Source organism: Beta vulgaris, chromosome 7, assembly GCF_026745355.1.
Source record: "Beta vulgaris subsp. vulgaris cultivar EL10 chromosome 7, EL10.2, whole genome shotgun sequence".
In the NCBI taxonomy this organism is placed as follows: domain Eukaryota; kingdom Viridiplantae; phylum Streptophyta; class Magnoliopsida; order Caryophyllales; family Amaranthaceae; genus Beta; species Beta vulgaris.
In genome coordinates this window covers 51072034-51089557 of record NC_079208.1, presented here as the reverse complement: position 1 = coordinate 51089557, position 17524 = coordinate 51072034, and the positions used below count along the sequence as shown (strand labels likewise).

At 38.8% G+C, this 17524-nt stretch overlaps 1 protein-coding gene across 1 annotated transcript; it reads left to right on the top strand.

Annotated features, from left to right (window-relative positions):
* The first annotated feature begins 1048 nt into the window (after positions 1–1048).
* On the top strand, positions 1049–13349 carry LOC104899658 (15-cis-phytoene desaturase, chloroplastic/chromoplastic). The gene is made up of 14 exons (XM_010686886.4): positions 1049–1484; positions 1585–1717; positions 7405–7493; positions 8024–8081; positions 8305–8460; positions 9104–9252; positions 9388–9507; positions 9668–9881; positions 10048–10150; positions 10687–10734; positions 11811–11856; positions 12266–12453; positions 12543–12705; positions 12936–13349. Exons 1-14 carry the CDS (start codon positions 1302–1304, stop codon positions 12993–12995), a joined length of 1710 nt encoding a protein of 569 aa, XP_010685188.2. The 5' UTR covers positions 1049–1301; the 3' UTR covers positions 12996–13349.
* Positions 13350–17524: the final 4175 nt, after the last annotated feature.

Sequence of the window (17524 nt, the reverse complement as noted above, 5' to 3'; positions counted from 1 at the left end):
TTATACAAACAGTGCACATAATACTAATTGTTTAATTGAAATTTGATAGTAAAAAGTATATAAATATTTTAAGCTGCTCAGATGAGTAACTTTGTTTAATAAACAGGTTTGCACAAATTGTAAAGTATACTTCTTAGATATTTTTTCAAAATAAAAAGTTATCTCTATTATATAAGAGAAGAGGAGGAGACCAAAAAACACCAACAAACTAAACTTTATATATATATATATATATATATATATATATATATATATATATATATATATATATATATATTTAAAAAGCACGACAAAACTGAATACTTTATGTGGAAGTCACTAACTTTTGAAATCAACATATAGTTTTTTTTTGTAAAAGTACTAATTTAATAGCACAACTCCCATGAATAATTGTTACACACATTTTACAGTTTTTTCAACGAGTTCCTCTTCTTCCTTCCCTAATCTCATTCCTCTTATCCCTTGTGTTACCTAAATACATAGTATATTTTAATGTATAACTTTATATATTATCGCATGCATCGCCTACATATAAGACTAGTATTAAAGATTTACTTAGACAATAAGCTCTTCAATAAGGTCTTTTACTTACAATCAATGAAGGTATTCAATGTCTACAAATGGAAGGCGATAACTTTTTAATTATCAATGCGATCGAAGGTATTCATGTGGGATCTTGTTAGATTCGTTTCAATGTGTAGTTTCATGATACCCACTTTTTATATTTTTTATTAATACGAAATTGAAGATATTAAAAGTCAAAATTACGTCTTGAAGACCGTGTAAAAAAGAAACAAACACTATATTATGCGACGGAGGAAGTATAAATTAAGGATTTTTCGAGGACATCCTAATTACTTTTTTTTTTCTCAACTTATTTAAAAAAATCGTCTAACACTAACCGCTAACCGTACACAATCGTCCAAGAAAAAGCCTTGGAAAGTGAATTAGCTCTCAAACTCCTTCAATCAACCCAAAAAAATATGCGTAGGTGATGAATACACGCACACACGGCACACGCCGTCACATAAGTAATATTTTTACTGCTCGCAACTTTCTGTGGATAGCTAGAAACTGACACCACTGCCCTTTTTTTACTCCCTTTAGCTCAACTTGGCTCTTCAAAACCTCCCACACCCAACAGAAAAAATGGCCATGATAAGCATTGAAACTACTACTACACATCAAATCTAGCTTAAATTCCCTTGTTTCTTTAGTTTCACACACCCTTTTTATCAAATTTCTAAACCCCAACATAAACTTTTGATTAAGGAAAAACAAATAAACTTTTGCGGCACAAAATGAGTAATTTTGGATATGCTTGTGCTACACAATCTACTTCAAGATATGTTCTTTTGCGAAATTCAAGTAACCCCACTTCAGTATCATCTGGGGGAAGTGAATTTATGGGTCATTCTGTAAGAAATTTCAGTGTTAGCAAAGTATTTGGCAGAAAGCAAAGAATTGGGCACTGCCCATTAAAGGTTTTATGCATTCTTTTTAGTTATTCTTATGGTTTGTTTTCTGGGATTTGATGTGAAAATAGAATTTTATGTGGGATTGATTTATATATGTGTATTGCAGGTTGTTTGTGTAGATTACCCAAGGCCTGAGCTTGATAATACAGTCAATTTCTTGGAAGCTGCTTATATGTCTGCAACTTTTCGAAATTCGCCTCGTCCTCAGAAGCCATTAGAAGTTGTAATTGCTGGTGCAGGTGAGTGCAATTGGTCCCCTGTACTTATCTTGTGCATTAGGTTCTTGTAATTTTGTTTATTGGTTTACAAATTGGGTTTTGGTTTCATTTGTTTTTGTTGGAGGCATATTTAATGTGATGTTTGTGGAACCTGTTTATGAATTTTTGGGTGTAAGATAGAGGCTTTGAGATAGCTAGTGGCTAATAGCTGATATGGGCTTTGGTTGTAAGCATTTTGTGAGTTTGAGATGAAAGGGTCATGATTATGATCAAATGGCTCCTCATTGGTGGAGTTTTAGGACGTGTTAATGATTCTTTATCGGTTGTTCGAGACTCTAGGTGCTGAGTAGCTTAATAGGAATAATGAACAGGCTGTTGACCTGTTTTGGATTATCAGTTTATTCTTAATGCGGAATACCTAGGTCTCAAGAAGGTTATATTGCTTGTACTCTATCAGCTGGCGAGGGTGGGTGAGTGCTTTGAGTAGCACACAGAGCTAGCACTCATCCACCTCGCCAACTTATGCTAAGTTGTGTACATTTAACACTGTTAGAATATATACCTCCATATATTCTCTTATGTGCATATCTTTGTATAAATAGCAAGTATATATTGTATGCTTAATTATAGGACTTGTAGTCCATGTTTGTAGGTTACCATTATGGTAGTGCAGTTTGTATATAACTCATCTAAGGCAATGATAATGATCACGGAAACCATTATCTTTCATGGTATCAAGAGCCTTATGGCATCTTTCCTTCATCTTCTTGCTTCCGCTATTTTTTTCCATTTTTTTCTTCTCTCTCAACCTCCATGGCTGCCGGTAAACACGAGTTTCATCTGGCTCTTGCCGTCTCCAACATCAAGAACCATGTTTTCGTTGTTCTTGAGATGGAAAACGTCCAATATGGAACTTTGGGCTGAAGTTTGAAGATTTACGCTCGGTCATATAGGGTCCTTCATCACATCATTCCACCGGAAACTGGCAAAGGTCCAACAATACCTTCGACTGATGCCGAGAAAGAATTGTGGGCCACCCTTGACGCCACCGTTCTTCAATGAAATCCAATGACCTGTTGACCACCATTCTCGAACCAGATTCCTCGGCCATGGAAGCGTGGAATTGTCTCCGAGATATCTTTTCATAGGACAATGAAAACTCACGTGTGTGGTCCTCGAGCAAGAGTTTTCTTGTACAACTATGGTTGATTTTCCAAATGTGTCTGCGTACTCCAACGTTTTAAATCCCTCGCTGACGAGTTAAAGAATGTTGGGGCTCCTCTCACGAATCAAAGGTTAGTTCTTCAATTGGTTTTGGGGTTCTGTCGTGCTTACAAAGAAGTGGGCACCTTGATTCGTCAAAGCAAGCCACTTCCGCCCTTTTACCAGGCTCGATCGATGCCCACTTTAGAACAGTCGGGCTTGACTATAATGGCTGAGTCCGGCTCGGCGCTTGTTGTCACTGCTCCCAAGGATATTGATGAGGGTGAGTCCTATTCTCCTGTTTCTCACTCTAAACATAAGAACAAGGGCCATAAAAATCACTCCTCGGGTGGCCGGAAAAAAATAATTCCGGCGGCTATCGGAATGGTGGCAAGGGTGGCGACAAAGGTGGTGGCGGACCACCGGTGGACAACAGCCACATGCAGCCTTTCTACGGGGACTGGGTGCAGCTAAATGCATGGGCATGGCCTCCTCCTTGGCCATGCCTCCATGCCCTTATCCCACTTAACAATGGACTCGGCCTCTAGGCCTATTTCCAGTTCGCCAGCAGGCCAGTCCAGCGTGTTAGGGCCACGCCCTCACGACCCAAAATGCTTTGATTTTCAGTGATATCGAAGCCACAATGCACACTATGACGTTGAGCCCTCCGAATGCAATTTCTCACATGACATCCAACAATGGTAATCTCTCGTCTTATTTTAATTTGAGCAATTCAAATAACTCTGGTATTATTGTTGGTAGTGTTGGGTCTATTTCAATTCGCAGTTATGGTCATACTCATTTGCCATCCCCCAACCCGCCACTATTAATAAACAATGTTATTCATGCTTCTAAACTCATAAAAAATTCTTGTTTCAGTTCGCAAATTCACTACTCATAACTCTGTCACTGTTTCTATGAAGGACTTTCAGATGGGGATGCCTCTAATGAGATGTGAGAGCCGGGGTGATCGTTATCCTCTCACTCCTACCATTTCCACTATTTCTCCTGCATCAAGATTTGCTGCATTATCTTCTTCTCTTTGGCATGATCGTTTAGGCCATCCAGGAGCTGCTATTTTTAATTCTCTTATGCGTAATAAAGCGTTGAATGTAGTCATTATTGTGATCCTAGTGTTTGTCGGTCTTGCATTTTTGGAAAAAGTTAAGTTGTCGTTTGTTTCATCTACTACTACCACTTGTATGCCTTTTGATATTATTCATAGTGACTTGTGGACCCTTTTTTTAGTTCTATGGGGCATCAATATTACATGTTATTGTTGGATGATTATTCTAACTATTTATGGATTTTTCCGTTAGCTCACAAATTTGATGTGTATGACGAATTCTTAATTTTTCATGCTCATATTCGCACCCAATTTGCGTGTCATATCAAAAATGTTCAATGTGATAATGGGCGTGAGTTTGATAATTCTTCATTTCCAAAGTTTTGTGAGTAACTGGCATATACCTCACCACAAAATGGTAAAGTTGAACGCAAAATTCGTTTTATAAATAATATCATTTGGACTCTTCTTGCTCATGCATCTTTGCCCCCTTCATTGTGGCATCAAATGGCAACATATCTCCATAATTTACTTCCGAGTAAACTCTTGGATCACAAGTCTCCTTTGGAAATTCTCTATCAAAAACACCCTTCATACTCCCATCTCTGCGTGTTTGGTTGTTTGTGTTATCCCCTCCTCACTTCCACTACTATTAATAAGTTGCAAGCTCCGTCTACACCGTGCGTGTTTTTGGGGTATCCTTCTAACCATCGGGGTATCAGTGTTATGATTTATCTTCACATAAAATCTTCATTTCCCAACATGTCATTTTTGATGAGAATATTTTTCTATTTGCTACAATGCATCCCCGTACTGCTGTTCGTATGATTTTTTGGATGATGGGCTGTCCCCTTACATTCAATTTCACTCACAAAATCAAGGCCCAATCCCTCTCCCTTCCCTCACAAATCGCTTGGCCCAACCTTCTCCTTAGCCAGATGCTCCCCTTCCCAGCTCGCGTTCTCCCTGGCCAAAACTTCACCTTCCCTTCCTTTGGCCTAGCGTCCCGTTCATTTCCCCTCCCCTGATGCCTCTCCGCATCATGAGGTAGTGGGCCTTCGGCTCAGTCCTCTCGTCCTTCTCGTGAGGCCTCTCCCCCTCCTTCGGCCAATGAGGATTCGGTCCAGCCCCCTCCTTCTCCTCCTCGCATGGTCACACGCAGCCAACATGGCATAATTAAGCCCAATCCCAAATACAACCTCCATACGTCGGTTTCGAAATCTCCTCTTCCTCGAAACCCCTTAGCTGCTCTTCGTGACCCGAATTAGAATCTGGTTATGGCTGATGAATTTGATGCTCTTATTAAAAATAAGACGTGGGAGTTGTTGTCCCGTCCTCCTCATGATAATATTATTTAATCTATGTGGATTTTTTCTCATAAAGAAAAAGCTAATGGTGTTTTTGAGAGGCATAAGGCCCGTCTTGTAGGTGATGGTAAACTCAGCAGGTTGGCATTGATTGTGGGAAGACTTTCAGTCCGATTATCACTCCTACCATTCGCATGGTTCTCAGGCTTTCTTTGTCTAAGGATCGGCCTATTCACCAGCTGGATGTAAAAAATGCTTTTCTTCATGGAGATTTAAAAGAATGGTGTATATGAATCAACCTATGGGTTTTCGGGATCCCCTTCATCCTGATTATGTGTGTCTGCTCAAGAAGTCGTTGTATGGCGTGCTTGGTATTAGTGCTTTGTTGATTATGTTACTTCAATTGGTTTCTCTGACTCTAAAAGTGACACATCTTTGTTTATTTATCAAAAGGGGGCTCATATGGCATATCTTCTATTATACGTTGATGACATCATTTTAACGACTTCTTCTCATGCTCTTCGGCTGTCTATTATGGCTAGTCTTGGCTGCGAGTTTGCTATGAAGGATTTGCTCCTTTGAACTATTTCCTTGCCATTGCTGTTTATCGAACCAAGGATGGATTGTTTTTGTCTCAGTCACATAATCAAGCGTGCAGGGTGCAAACCCAACTCTACCCCAATTGGTACTAAACCGAAGCTTAGTGCTACCATGGGTGAGCCATTTGCTGATCCTACTCTATATCGGAGTCTTGTAGGGGCTCTCCAATATCTTACATTCACTCGTCCGAACATTTCCTATGCGGTTCAACAGGTTTGCTTGCATATGCATGCTCCATATGATAGTCACATGCATGCGCTTAAGCGCATTATTCGCTATGTCAAAAGTACTCTTGAGCATGGTCTCCACCTCGATCGCTCCTCCATCTCTTCTCTAGTGTCTTATACTGATGCTGCCATGCTGGGTTTTTCGGGCACCCGCCGCTTCACTTCTGGTTATTGTGTGTTTTTGGGAGAAAATTTGATTTCTTGGGCGTCTAAGCGCCAACCTGCTTTATCTCGTTCGAGTGCCACTAGTGGTTGCCAATGTTGTATGTGAGTCATTTTGGCTTCGAAGTTTATTGCTTGAGCTTCATTGTCCCTTTACCGAAGCAACTCTTGTTTATTGTGACAATGTGAGTGCCATGTATCTCTCAAGGAAATCCAGTACAACACCAGCGCACCAAACATATTGAACTAGACATTCATTTTGTTTGAAAGAAAGTGGCCCGTGGCCTAGTTCGGGTCCATCATGTGCCCTCCCGTTATCAGATTGCAGATATTTTCACTAAGGGTCTTCCCTTAGTTCTTTTTGAAGATTTTCGGGACAGTCTAAGCGTGCGCCGTCCTCCCGCTTCAACTGCGGGGGAGTGTTAGAATATACCTCCATATATTCTCTTATGTGCATATCTTTGTATAAATAGCAAGGATGTATGCTTAATTATAGGACTTATAGTCCATGTTTGTAGGCTATCGTTATGGTAGTGCAGTTTGTATATAACTCATCTAAGGCAATGATAATGATCATGGAAACCATTATCTTTCTAACACTGAGCTTTCTGCTGCATGAATGTGGCATAATTATTTCTGGGGTCTCCAATCTATTAAGCAATGTCGTGCTTAAGTTTTCACTAGCTTCACTTATTAATTTAGATTTTGGAGAGAAATGAACAAAAGATTTGATGTTACTATCTCTAATGTGGTGGAGGAACTCAACAGTTTGTTTCACAAAGCTGTAGAAGAGTCAATCTTGTTACCTATCTTTTTTTATTTTTTGTTGTAGAAATTTATAGGAGACTTCTTTACACATACTTTCATGTCATTTCCAATAAAATAACACAATTACTTCGGATGTGGGACAGCAGGATTTTCACTGCTGGTGGGGATTTGATATTGTGTCTGTATGCTTGCCTTCTGAGGCATCTTGTTAATAAGGAGCTCATAATTATCTGTAGAAACAGCATCAAATTGTGGGCTTGGCATAAGCAGAAAGGAGAGGGACTGAGCAGACTGTTTATTATATGGAGATATAATTTTAAATAATTTTGTCATGCTGATATGCAAGTTGAGTTCTAATACTTGATTGGATTCCAGGTTTGGCTGGTCTATCCACGGCAAAGTATATAGCAGATGCAGGTCACAAACCCATATTGCTGGAAGCACGAGATGTTTTGGGTGGGAAGGTGAGTGCTATTCTGTGCTTGTACTCTATAGCTCCAGAAAATATCTATTGTGCTTCCCCTCTCCCCAATGCATGTTAGGTAACAGCTGGAACAGTTTTTCCTTTGTTATTGCATTGACATGTTATACTTAAAGGTATTGTCCTGCAGAGACCATAATGCTGATGACTAAGTGTGCTGCATTATCCTGGTTGTACATTCGATTTGCTCTTCTTTGCTTGAGGTTGTAACTATAAAAGTTACATATATTGCATCAATCTAAGTCTAAAATAGTATGCAAGAATTTTAAAAGGCTTTCTTCTCTGAGTGATCAATGTTCTTGTCCTTGTCACAATTAAAATGTTCACAAACTAGTCTATAGGCTACACATAGTTGCGCTATGATGACCCTCTGTAGCTAAATGCTAGCTTATGTGGCTGCATAGTATTCAATGACATTAGGCTTTCTAGTATTGCTTTCTCTTTCCAGCTGGAGTACAAGGTTTTTTTGGTAGTAATTCTACTTACGCTTGTCATTCATATCTTGCTTGATAGATAGCAGCATGGAAAGACGAGGATGGGGACTGGTATGAGACTGGGCTACATATATTCTGTGAGTGGATTACTGTGCTACAGTCTACTGCAATTTTCAATATATGGAAGTTTTTGTAGCTTGGCCCTTTCATCTGACTTCAAGGATGTGTCTCCTTTCAACCTTCCTCATGACTTTCTTTAAACTTAAAGAAGACTTGACAATGTTAATCTGGTGTCATTGTCAGATAATTTTACTGTTACTGTCAATTCTATGTACTGAATAGCTTCGTATATTCTTGAAGTTGGGGCTTATCCAAACGTCCAGAATCTTTTTGGAGAGCTTGGTATTAATGACCGGTTGCAATGGAAGGAACACTCGATGATTTTTGCAATGCCTAGCAAGCCTGGTGAATTCAGCCGCTTTGATTTTCCCGAAGTCCTGCCTGCACCGTTGAATGGTTAGTATGCTGATCATGATTCTTAAGCCAACTATCGAAGTATTAACCCAAATTAAGATGAAGCTAATGCCTTTCACAAAGCTCCTACCAAATTTCTTCCTTTTTTCAGGTCTTTCTTCTTACTTAAATTTTTGGGGTGGGGGTGCAGGCTAGGGGATTGATTACATGTCGTTAGCTATATTTTCAAGTAGGCTGTTGGACATTAGATATGAAAAGCATCTACTTGCCTGCTATGCACAACAAATGAGGTGTATGAGGTGCAAGGTTAAGTGGGCTGTTTGATGCACATCATAATCTGAAACTGAAGAAAGCATATAGACCAATTAAACCTTGAAATTTATACTATTACTATGCACAACAATGTTGTGAGGCATTGTTGTTTATTAAGGTGAAAAAAAATATTCCTTATGCTTTTTATGTAAATAAGGGATCGCATGATATACCACCATTCAACTAGATACTGGATAATAAACGATATTTTCATTCTAATCCATCATATCTTGCTCTAGGGGTATGCCAGCCCCTGTAACCAATTGTCTTTGTGAGATTTGTAGCTATATGATAAAATATCTATGTAATCTCAATGCTTATCTTCTAGTGAGTCAGGTTAATTGTATTTGATGCTATCCAATATGTTTGGCAGGCATATGGGCAATCTTAAGGAATAATGAAATGCTAACCTGGCCAGAGAAAATCAAATTTGCTATTGGCCTCTTGCCTGCTATGGTTGGTGGACAGTCATATGTTGAGGCACAAGATGGTTTGAGTGTCCAAGAGTGGATGAGGAAGCAAGTAGGAAAATTCATTCATTTCAAACCGTCAATTGATAATTGTTTTCTGATTCTGTTGATTATTGTAAGCCTAGCTCTAAAAACTTTGACTTTGCAGGGACTTCGAGTGTTGAAAATATTTTTGCGAATTTTGTAGGGTGTACCTGATCGTGTAACTGATGAAGTATTCATTGCCATGTCAAAGGCACTAAACTTCATAAATCCCGATGAACTTTCAATGCAGTGCATCTTGATTGCTCTGAACCGATTTCTGCAGGTATGAGCACATGTCAATCTTAATTGTTCGTCACTTTTACGTTCTGTGAGAAACTTTTGCTTCTTGACTGCTTCTTTTTGGGACTTTTAGCTAGTTTAGAAATGTATAATCCTCGTATTGTGCTCAACAAACTGATGTGATAGTAATGTAACACCAACAGGAGAAGCATGGTTCTAAGATGGCTTTCCTAGATGGCAATCCTCCAGAGAGGCTGTGCATGCCTATTGTTGAGCATATTAAGTCATTAGGAGGTGAAGTGCGACTTAATTCTCGAATAAAAAAGATCGAGTTAAATCAGGATGGAAGTGTGAAGTGTTTTTTGCTAAATAATGGGAGCGAAATAAGAGGAGATGCTTATGTCTCTGCGGCTCCAGGTCTTCTTCTCTTTCTTGTGTTGTAGCATTATGTCCTTTATCAGTCTCTGAAAAAGCATCAGGGTAAAGAGATTGCAGAGGCCTTTGTTAAGACAAGCGCTTATAAAACTAAAATAGCCTCTTTTTGTAACTAGTTTCTGATATAACTCCTAAATTTCTTTGTCAGTTGACATTTTGAAGCTGCTCCTACCTGATGATTGGAAAGAAATGTCTTACTTCAAAAAGTTGGAGAAATTAGTTGGAGTTCCGGTGATTAACGTTCACATATGGTTAGTTAATAAGCCTGCTCTTTTCTGATAATGTAGTGTTTCACTAATGCTGCTTGTGAAATTATGTTTGGTTTTTTGTTCCGTGTAATTATTACTTCATATAATTATTGACTGTATCTAGTATCTACTTCTGTTATGTTTTCTGTCTGTGAGCATAATAACTGTTTGTCTCTTGTATTTTCAATTTTTCCTTGGCTTTTTTTTAAAGCAATTAAGCTCTTTTAAAACGGCCTATCATTGCCAGTTTGCCACTTTCATGTCCTTCTCTTCAGGCCGGTTTCTTCTGCTCCGAGTGAGAATTTGAATGGATTTATTGGCAATCTTTCTATGTCTCCCCCATTGGGACTTTTTAATCGAGCTTCTCCTTATTATATGTTTTTGTCTTGTAACAGCTTATTTAAGAAAACAATATTTTTACGGAAATTCTTTGCTCTAATTTCTCTCAATTACTCACCCATTCCTTGTGAACTGGTCCAAGATAATTTTCTTTTTTTACGGGGACTGACTGTCTGACATTAAAGTATTGCTTCTTGCAGGTTTGACAGGAAATTGAGGAATACGTATGACCATCTACTCTTCAGCAGGTTGTGCTTGATCTTAGCATCAAATTTAGTTTCTCGTTCGTAGCTCTCAAATTTATTTTTTCCCCTTCACAGTCACTCTAATCCTGGCCTTGTTTCAACTCCTCCTTTTCCTTTTGGGCTGAAGAATTACATTTTGATAAGCATATACCAAGAGCGTCATAACTTATGTTAAGATAAAAAGTGGAGCCACAATCATTCTTGATAAGATAAAACTCCTCTATGAAATTGGTAAAAGTATTTTGGTGAAAATTTTCTTTCCCTTGTGAACTATGCCTGTTGCTTTTGTCTCGAATGTATAGAAGGATACAGGTTCTTGGAAAGAGGAAGAACTTTTTATGTTGGTGAGGTCTTCTTGTTGTTTAGTTGATGGGTAATTGTAGCTCGTTGAAAGCAAATATTTGTGTAAGAATAGCTTTATTATTATACGTGCATATGACTTCAATAGTTTGATGGGAAAGGAGGATTTGGAGAGTAAGGGAGAGAAGGGAAAGTGAGAAGTTCATTTTCCCTTGTTTTGATACAACACTGGGAAAGGGAAGTGAAGGGAATTGATGGGATCCATTTTTCTTTGCTTTTATAAACCAATCTTTCCGATGTTGGAAAGATTTGGAAGAGAAAAGCAAGTTCACTCTTCCCCTTCATTCCCTCTCCTTCCCTCAACTTTCCCTTCATCAATACTATCTAAACTAAGTGTTAAAAGTTGTACGAGGTTTCTCACCTACAAGGCTACAACTAAGCCTTGCCTCTAAGCGTGAACCATCAAAACTAAGGCTTACCACTATCATGACCAATTCAGAGTGAGATTCAAATAATCCAACTTGTAAACACAATGTCTTAACTTCGATGGAACTTGAGTATGTCTTTAAGAAACTTAAGTAGGAGCAACACAACCACTAGTTGACTCTTAAACTGGATAAGAATAGACTCCTGAATATGTTCCAACACCAAAAAAGTTCTTGGCTCCTAGTTGTTATATTGACATAGCTTACCGGAGGCAGTTATGATCGATCATCGTTTCCAACAACTTGATTCATGTTTTTGACTTGTCGCATGAAATTTTATCTTTGTTACTGCAGGAGTTCGCTTTTGAGTGTCTACGCTGATATGTCAGTAGCTTGCAAGGTGAACACTACATTGCCAATTTCTGATCTCTGCCTTGAATTTTCTTGTTCTCTATTATATTTTCCTTCTATAATCCTGACCTTTGACTTTTTATCAATCTTTCTCAAATATCATACCACTTGCTATCTCATTTACAAATTTCTTTACTAATTTGCTATCTAATGAGAAAAAATATATTTTCTAACTTCAAACTTGTCAACATCCTTCTTTTCGTCCGTTTTATAAAAAATCAATGTTTTTTTAGGGCCTTCCATTCATCTTTTACCCGAGACTGTTTGCATTGGTTATTATAGAACTCGGATTTTAACCAGGCAAGAAAGCTCTGTGGAAAGTACTAACTGTTTCAGCCGATGGACTATCCAATTTATTCTCATCAATTGATGAGTAGGCAATTTTTTATTGTATTCAGGAATATTATGATCCAAATCGATCCATGCTGGAATTGGTTTTTGCACCTGCAGAGGAATGGATTTCTCGCAGTGATGCTGATATTATCGAGGCAACAATGAAGGAACTTGCCAAACTTTTCCCTGATGAAATTGCAGCAGATGGGAGCAAGGCTAAGATCCTCAAATATCATGTCGTCAAAACTCCAAGGTGAGATATTTTGTGAAAGTTGATGAAGAAATTGGTAGTTGTTCATCAAACAATACAGAAATAGTACTAACCCTTGATTATTCTGGTAGGTCTGTATACAAGACAGTTCCAGACTGTGAACCTTGTCGGCCACTGCAAAGATCACCAGTAGAGGGTTTCTATTTATCCGGCGATTACACAAAGCAGAAGTATTTGGCTTCTATGGAGGGTGCTGTTCTATCGGGAAAGCTTTGTGCACAGGCTATTGTACAGGTACTTACACAGTCGAGGCCGTCTCTTAGTTGCAAGAAAAAAAGAACATTTAAAATTGAGCAACATATGTAAAAAGTTACCAAGTATGAAGAGGAAGGGTAACTCTTATGTATTTTGCTTTACTTTTGACATCTTTGTGCAGCTAATACCGGGTCTGAGCAAATGCTTATGGACAATTGGTGATTATGTAATCTACCTCTTATTAGTTCTCATCTTATGATTATATGCAGGATTATGATTTGCTTGTTGCTCGAGCGCAAAGAGAACTAGCCGGGGCAGGCAATGTCTAACACCTGCAATATTTCGGCATTCACCATTAAATCGTCTTGTCATTGGAGATTTGGATTGTTGTTGGTCTGATTATTCATATTAGTTGACATTTCAACAGATGAAATCAAACTTCTGGGCTCTGTGACACTGGTGCCACTTCATGTTCTTGATAGAAAATTCTTCTTAAAGGAGTCGATCTTACGAATATTAATTAAAGTCCCGTTCTATTAGATATTTGTATAGCTTACTTTGAGGGAATCATGTACATGCCCAATATGTAACTTGGTTAAATTGTAATTTGTAAGTAGCAACTCAACATCAATGTGGAAATTATTTTTTGAAATATGGAAGAGAATGCTGATGATTATACTGTACTTGTCTGGTTTGTTGCTGGAACTACTGGCACCAAGAGCTAGATGTCATAGATGTAAACAGAATCAAAGTTAATATTATTTCCCAACGTCAGGGACCTCCAAATAAGATTGGAATAGCTTATACTTGAACTAACGAGTCATACTATATATTTAAATTAGTATTTGAGTCCTGGTGATTCCTCGAGTTTTCTCTATGTTATAATTTAGTAGTAGTTAAATAAGTTATCTCATACTCATTTAAAAAAGTCATTTCATTCATTATATAGATTTCAAAAGTTTTTCATTCATATATGATCGTTAATTTCGATTGAAAAAGCAATAATGGTATGGTGGAGTAATGGTTAGTGTAGATGTTTGTTTTATGTCTTTTACTTCTTACACTTTAAGTAGGTTGGATCATTCAAATTGTCTTTCTTCATAATAACTTTACTTTAAACCTGGAAAAATATGACTTAAATGACAAACTAGACCGTGATCCGAACTGAATAAACTTATTTTGGTAGTAATTGGACAACTTAATTCTGTTTTGAATTGAGATTGAATTCACCTGAACTAATTTATAAGCATAATTGAAGATGGTATTATTTTCATAATAACTAAGCAGACCCAAATATCGTTAGATGTGTGTATTGCAGTGAGTGAACTGGATGAATCTTTCGAGCGCATATAGGATACCATTCCCTATTAGTAATTTGACCCACTATGATCAACGAGTCACTACTTCACTGTAGTAGCTATGAGATACAAAGAAGAAAATAATGGGACTTGGTTGATTTCAAGTTCTATTCCTATAAGTGTTTGTATGTTAATTGTCTCAGGAACACATGAAGAATTCTAAGAATATCTTCTAAGCAAGTATGAGTATAATTTGATATAATTCTCTACATATGATACACCCCTCTTAATAATATAGGGAAATTCTGAGGAAAAATGCTAGTGTTGTTTCACACCAAAATTCATCAGAAACGCGTTTTTTTGACAAAGTTGCGGGAACATTGTTATAAGTGACGTGGATGCAAAAGGAGTGCTGCATATATAGTAAACGATGAGAGAGAGAGAGAGAGAAAGAGAGAGAGAGTGAGAGAAACCCCCCCTGGACTACAGTTCGTCGCCGGAATATTCACCACCGGGATTCAAAGCCAAACAACCAGCCAGCCACCAAAACCTGCTTCGTAGACTTTCTACCTATCAACATCTGCTCTTACGACATTGCCCGAACCTTTGAACCCTATGGACCCATAGCTAATATCTCCATCCCTGAAAAAATCAGACCACAATGCAAACATAGATTTGCTTTTGTTCAGTTCTTTTCTACTTCCTCCCAGAAAATGGCAATTAAAAAGGAAAATGGAAGGAAGATAGCTGATGGCAGAATTCGAGTTTTTGCAGCCAAAAAGGATTCAATGCAGTCCTCCTCTCAACCCAGAAACCGAACCAATAACCAACCCCCCTCCAAACCCCCACCCACATCAAAACCCCTTCATGCACCCCCAAAAGTCACTGCATTCCGAGACCATAGATCCTACTTGGAAGCTTCTTTAAACTCTCAACCTAACCCAAAACCAACCCCAAACGCAAAATTTCAGACTCAACCTGGCCAAAGCCCTTCCCCACTCCAAGTCATGCCCAACAATGACCCTGAACCCATTCCTGACTGTTTCCAATTTGTCCCAACCCATGCTAGGAGGATGAGCTCTAGAACCCTGGGTGAAGAGGTGGAACAAAAAAGAGATGAGATCACAGTAGAAGAATTTGAAGGGGAGCAAATGATCACAATGAAAGGAGTTAAGTCTCTTGAAAATGATGAACTCTTTGATAGAAGCATTATTGCTACTGCAACATCATCCCTATCATCCTCACAAATACACCAAATCATACTAGCAGAAGGTGTAACTGATTTAAAAATCAAGCCTTTAGGAGGACAACTTCATCTGATCACATTTTCCTCAATTGAAGACAAAGAGGCCATGCTTGAGAGCAAATGGCTTGAAAACTGGTTCGAGGAACTAAAGGAGGTCAATAGTAGCTGCGGTACACTGTGGAAGGAGACTTGGATCAAGGTGTATGGCGTGCCCCTTAAATGTTGGTCCTATGAAAAATTTTTCAACATAGGGTGTATATTTGGGAGAGTTCTCTCTGTGGAATATTCAAACTTCGAATATGCAAAAATCCTCCTTTTCACAGACTGTTTATTCAACATCATTTGCAAGATGATATTTGACGTTGATGGTGAAAAATCAAAAATTTTCATATCTGAGGATCATAAAAACCTTGCTGAAAAAAGCTTTCAAAACCCAAAAAACAAACCACCACCACTATCAGATGAAGATACAGATGACGGCGGTAGGGACGACGGCATGCCACAGTTTTTTTCCACCAACAATAATAATGACAACGGTTCATCTCCCAACAATGAATTGAATGATGAGGTAAGTCCCGAAAAATCTCTTCAGTTCTCCAATGAATCAATAAAGACTGCTGGTTTTAATGTAACCAACAAAAGCTGCCAGCTAATCATTCACTCACCAAAAGATCCCTCTGTAAGCCCCAATCAAAAAACCTCAAAAAACAAAAAAACCAAAAACTCAACTTCACCAATCATTTTCCAAAAAGCTGCCACTCCATGTGGGCCCTCCCCATTAATGCTTTCTCCCACTTCCTTGGAATCCCCGACAACTATTAAAAATGGACCTCTCAACATTCCCACTTCACCCACGTCACCAAAACAGCCCAGCCCCCCTTCAATTCCAATTTCGAAAAATCCAGCGACATCATCTTCCCTCTCTACTGGTCCAATGTTCCCGCCAAGATTTGAATCTCTTATCCCAACTGAAGCAAAAATCAACCATGCCCAAAGAAGAATAAGAAAACTCCAAAAAAGGAAAACAAAAAAAAATCCCAAAAACCCCCTCCACACTCCAAACCTCAGCTCTCCTCCTCCCGAAATTACCTCAGCAGATGTCCTCAACCTGGCAGCGAAATTAGGGCTAAAAATTGATGGCCCCATCTCATGCATAGAAAATCTTATAACTGCCATCATCCAACGACAACACTCAGACTGGGTCTCAGCTAATGTCTGACACTCCCAATCTCTCACCTCAGATTGTTCAATTATGTCCACATTATCTTGGAACTGTAGAGGACTTGGGGCAAGAGTTAAACGAGAACCCAGGTCAAAAAATTAATCCACTTCCACAAACCAACCTTCACTTTTATTCAGGAAACCAAAATCGAAAACTTCACTCCAAAAACTATAAGATCATTGTGGCAGGATGACGATATAGGATGGTGTGCAAGCCCATCAATTGGAAACTCGGGGGGACTTTTATCTCTTTGGAAGAACTCCCTCTTCAATCTGTCCTCTTCGAGAATTGGAAGAAACTGGATAGCTCTATGTGGCAGCTTCCCCATTCTTAATTTCCAGTGTGTAATAGTAAACATCTATAACCCATGCTCCATTGAAGAAAGGGCAATAGTGTGGGAAGAACTAGCATCCTATTGGAAGGAATCCAAGCTACCCTCGATGTTCATAGGAGACTTTAATGAAACACTCTCGCCATCTGATAGAGGAAGTCAATTCTTCTCCACGGAGGGATCCAATGACTTCCAGAACTTCCTTCAAGAAGTAGAGGTAATAGAAATCTCACCTTCCAATGGATCTTTCACATGGTTCCACAACAACCGAAAAAGCAAATTGGACCGATGTTTTGTAAACCCAGAATGGATAACAACATTCCCACAACTTTGCACCTCCCTCCTAAACCGAACCATCTCTGATCACTGTCCCATTCTAGCCCAAACTTCTCTCCCTAGCAATGGCCCAACACCTTTCCGCTTCTTAAACCGCTGGATCAACCACCCAACCTACCTTCCCACTATCCGAAAAGTATGGCTTGACAACTCCCATCTCCTGGTCCCTGATAAGCTCAAAATGGTGAAAGAAAAACTCAAAAGCTGGAATAAAAATGAATTCGGTTCAATTGACGACAATATCCGGCGACTTGAAAATCAAATCCAACGGTTTGATTCCTTAGCCAGTGCTCGAAACCTTGATGAGAACGAGCTCCATGACCGGAAATTGGCTCAATTACAGCTCTGGACATGGTTGAAACGAAAGGAATCATATTGGGCACAAAATTCCAGATCCAAGTGGATCAAAGAAGGCGATAGAAACA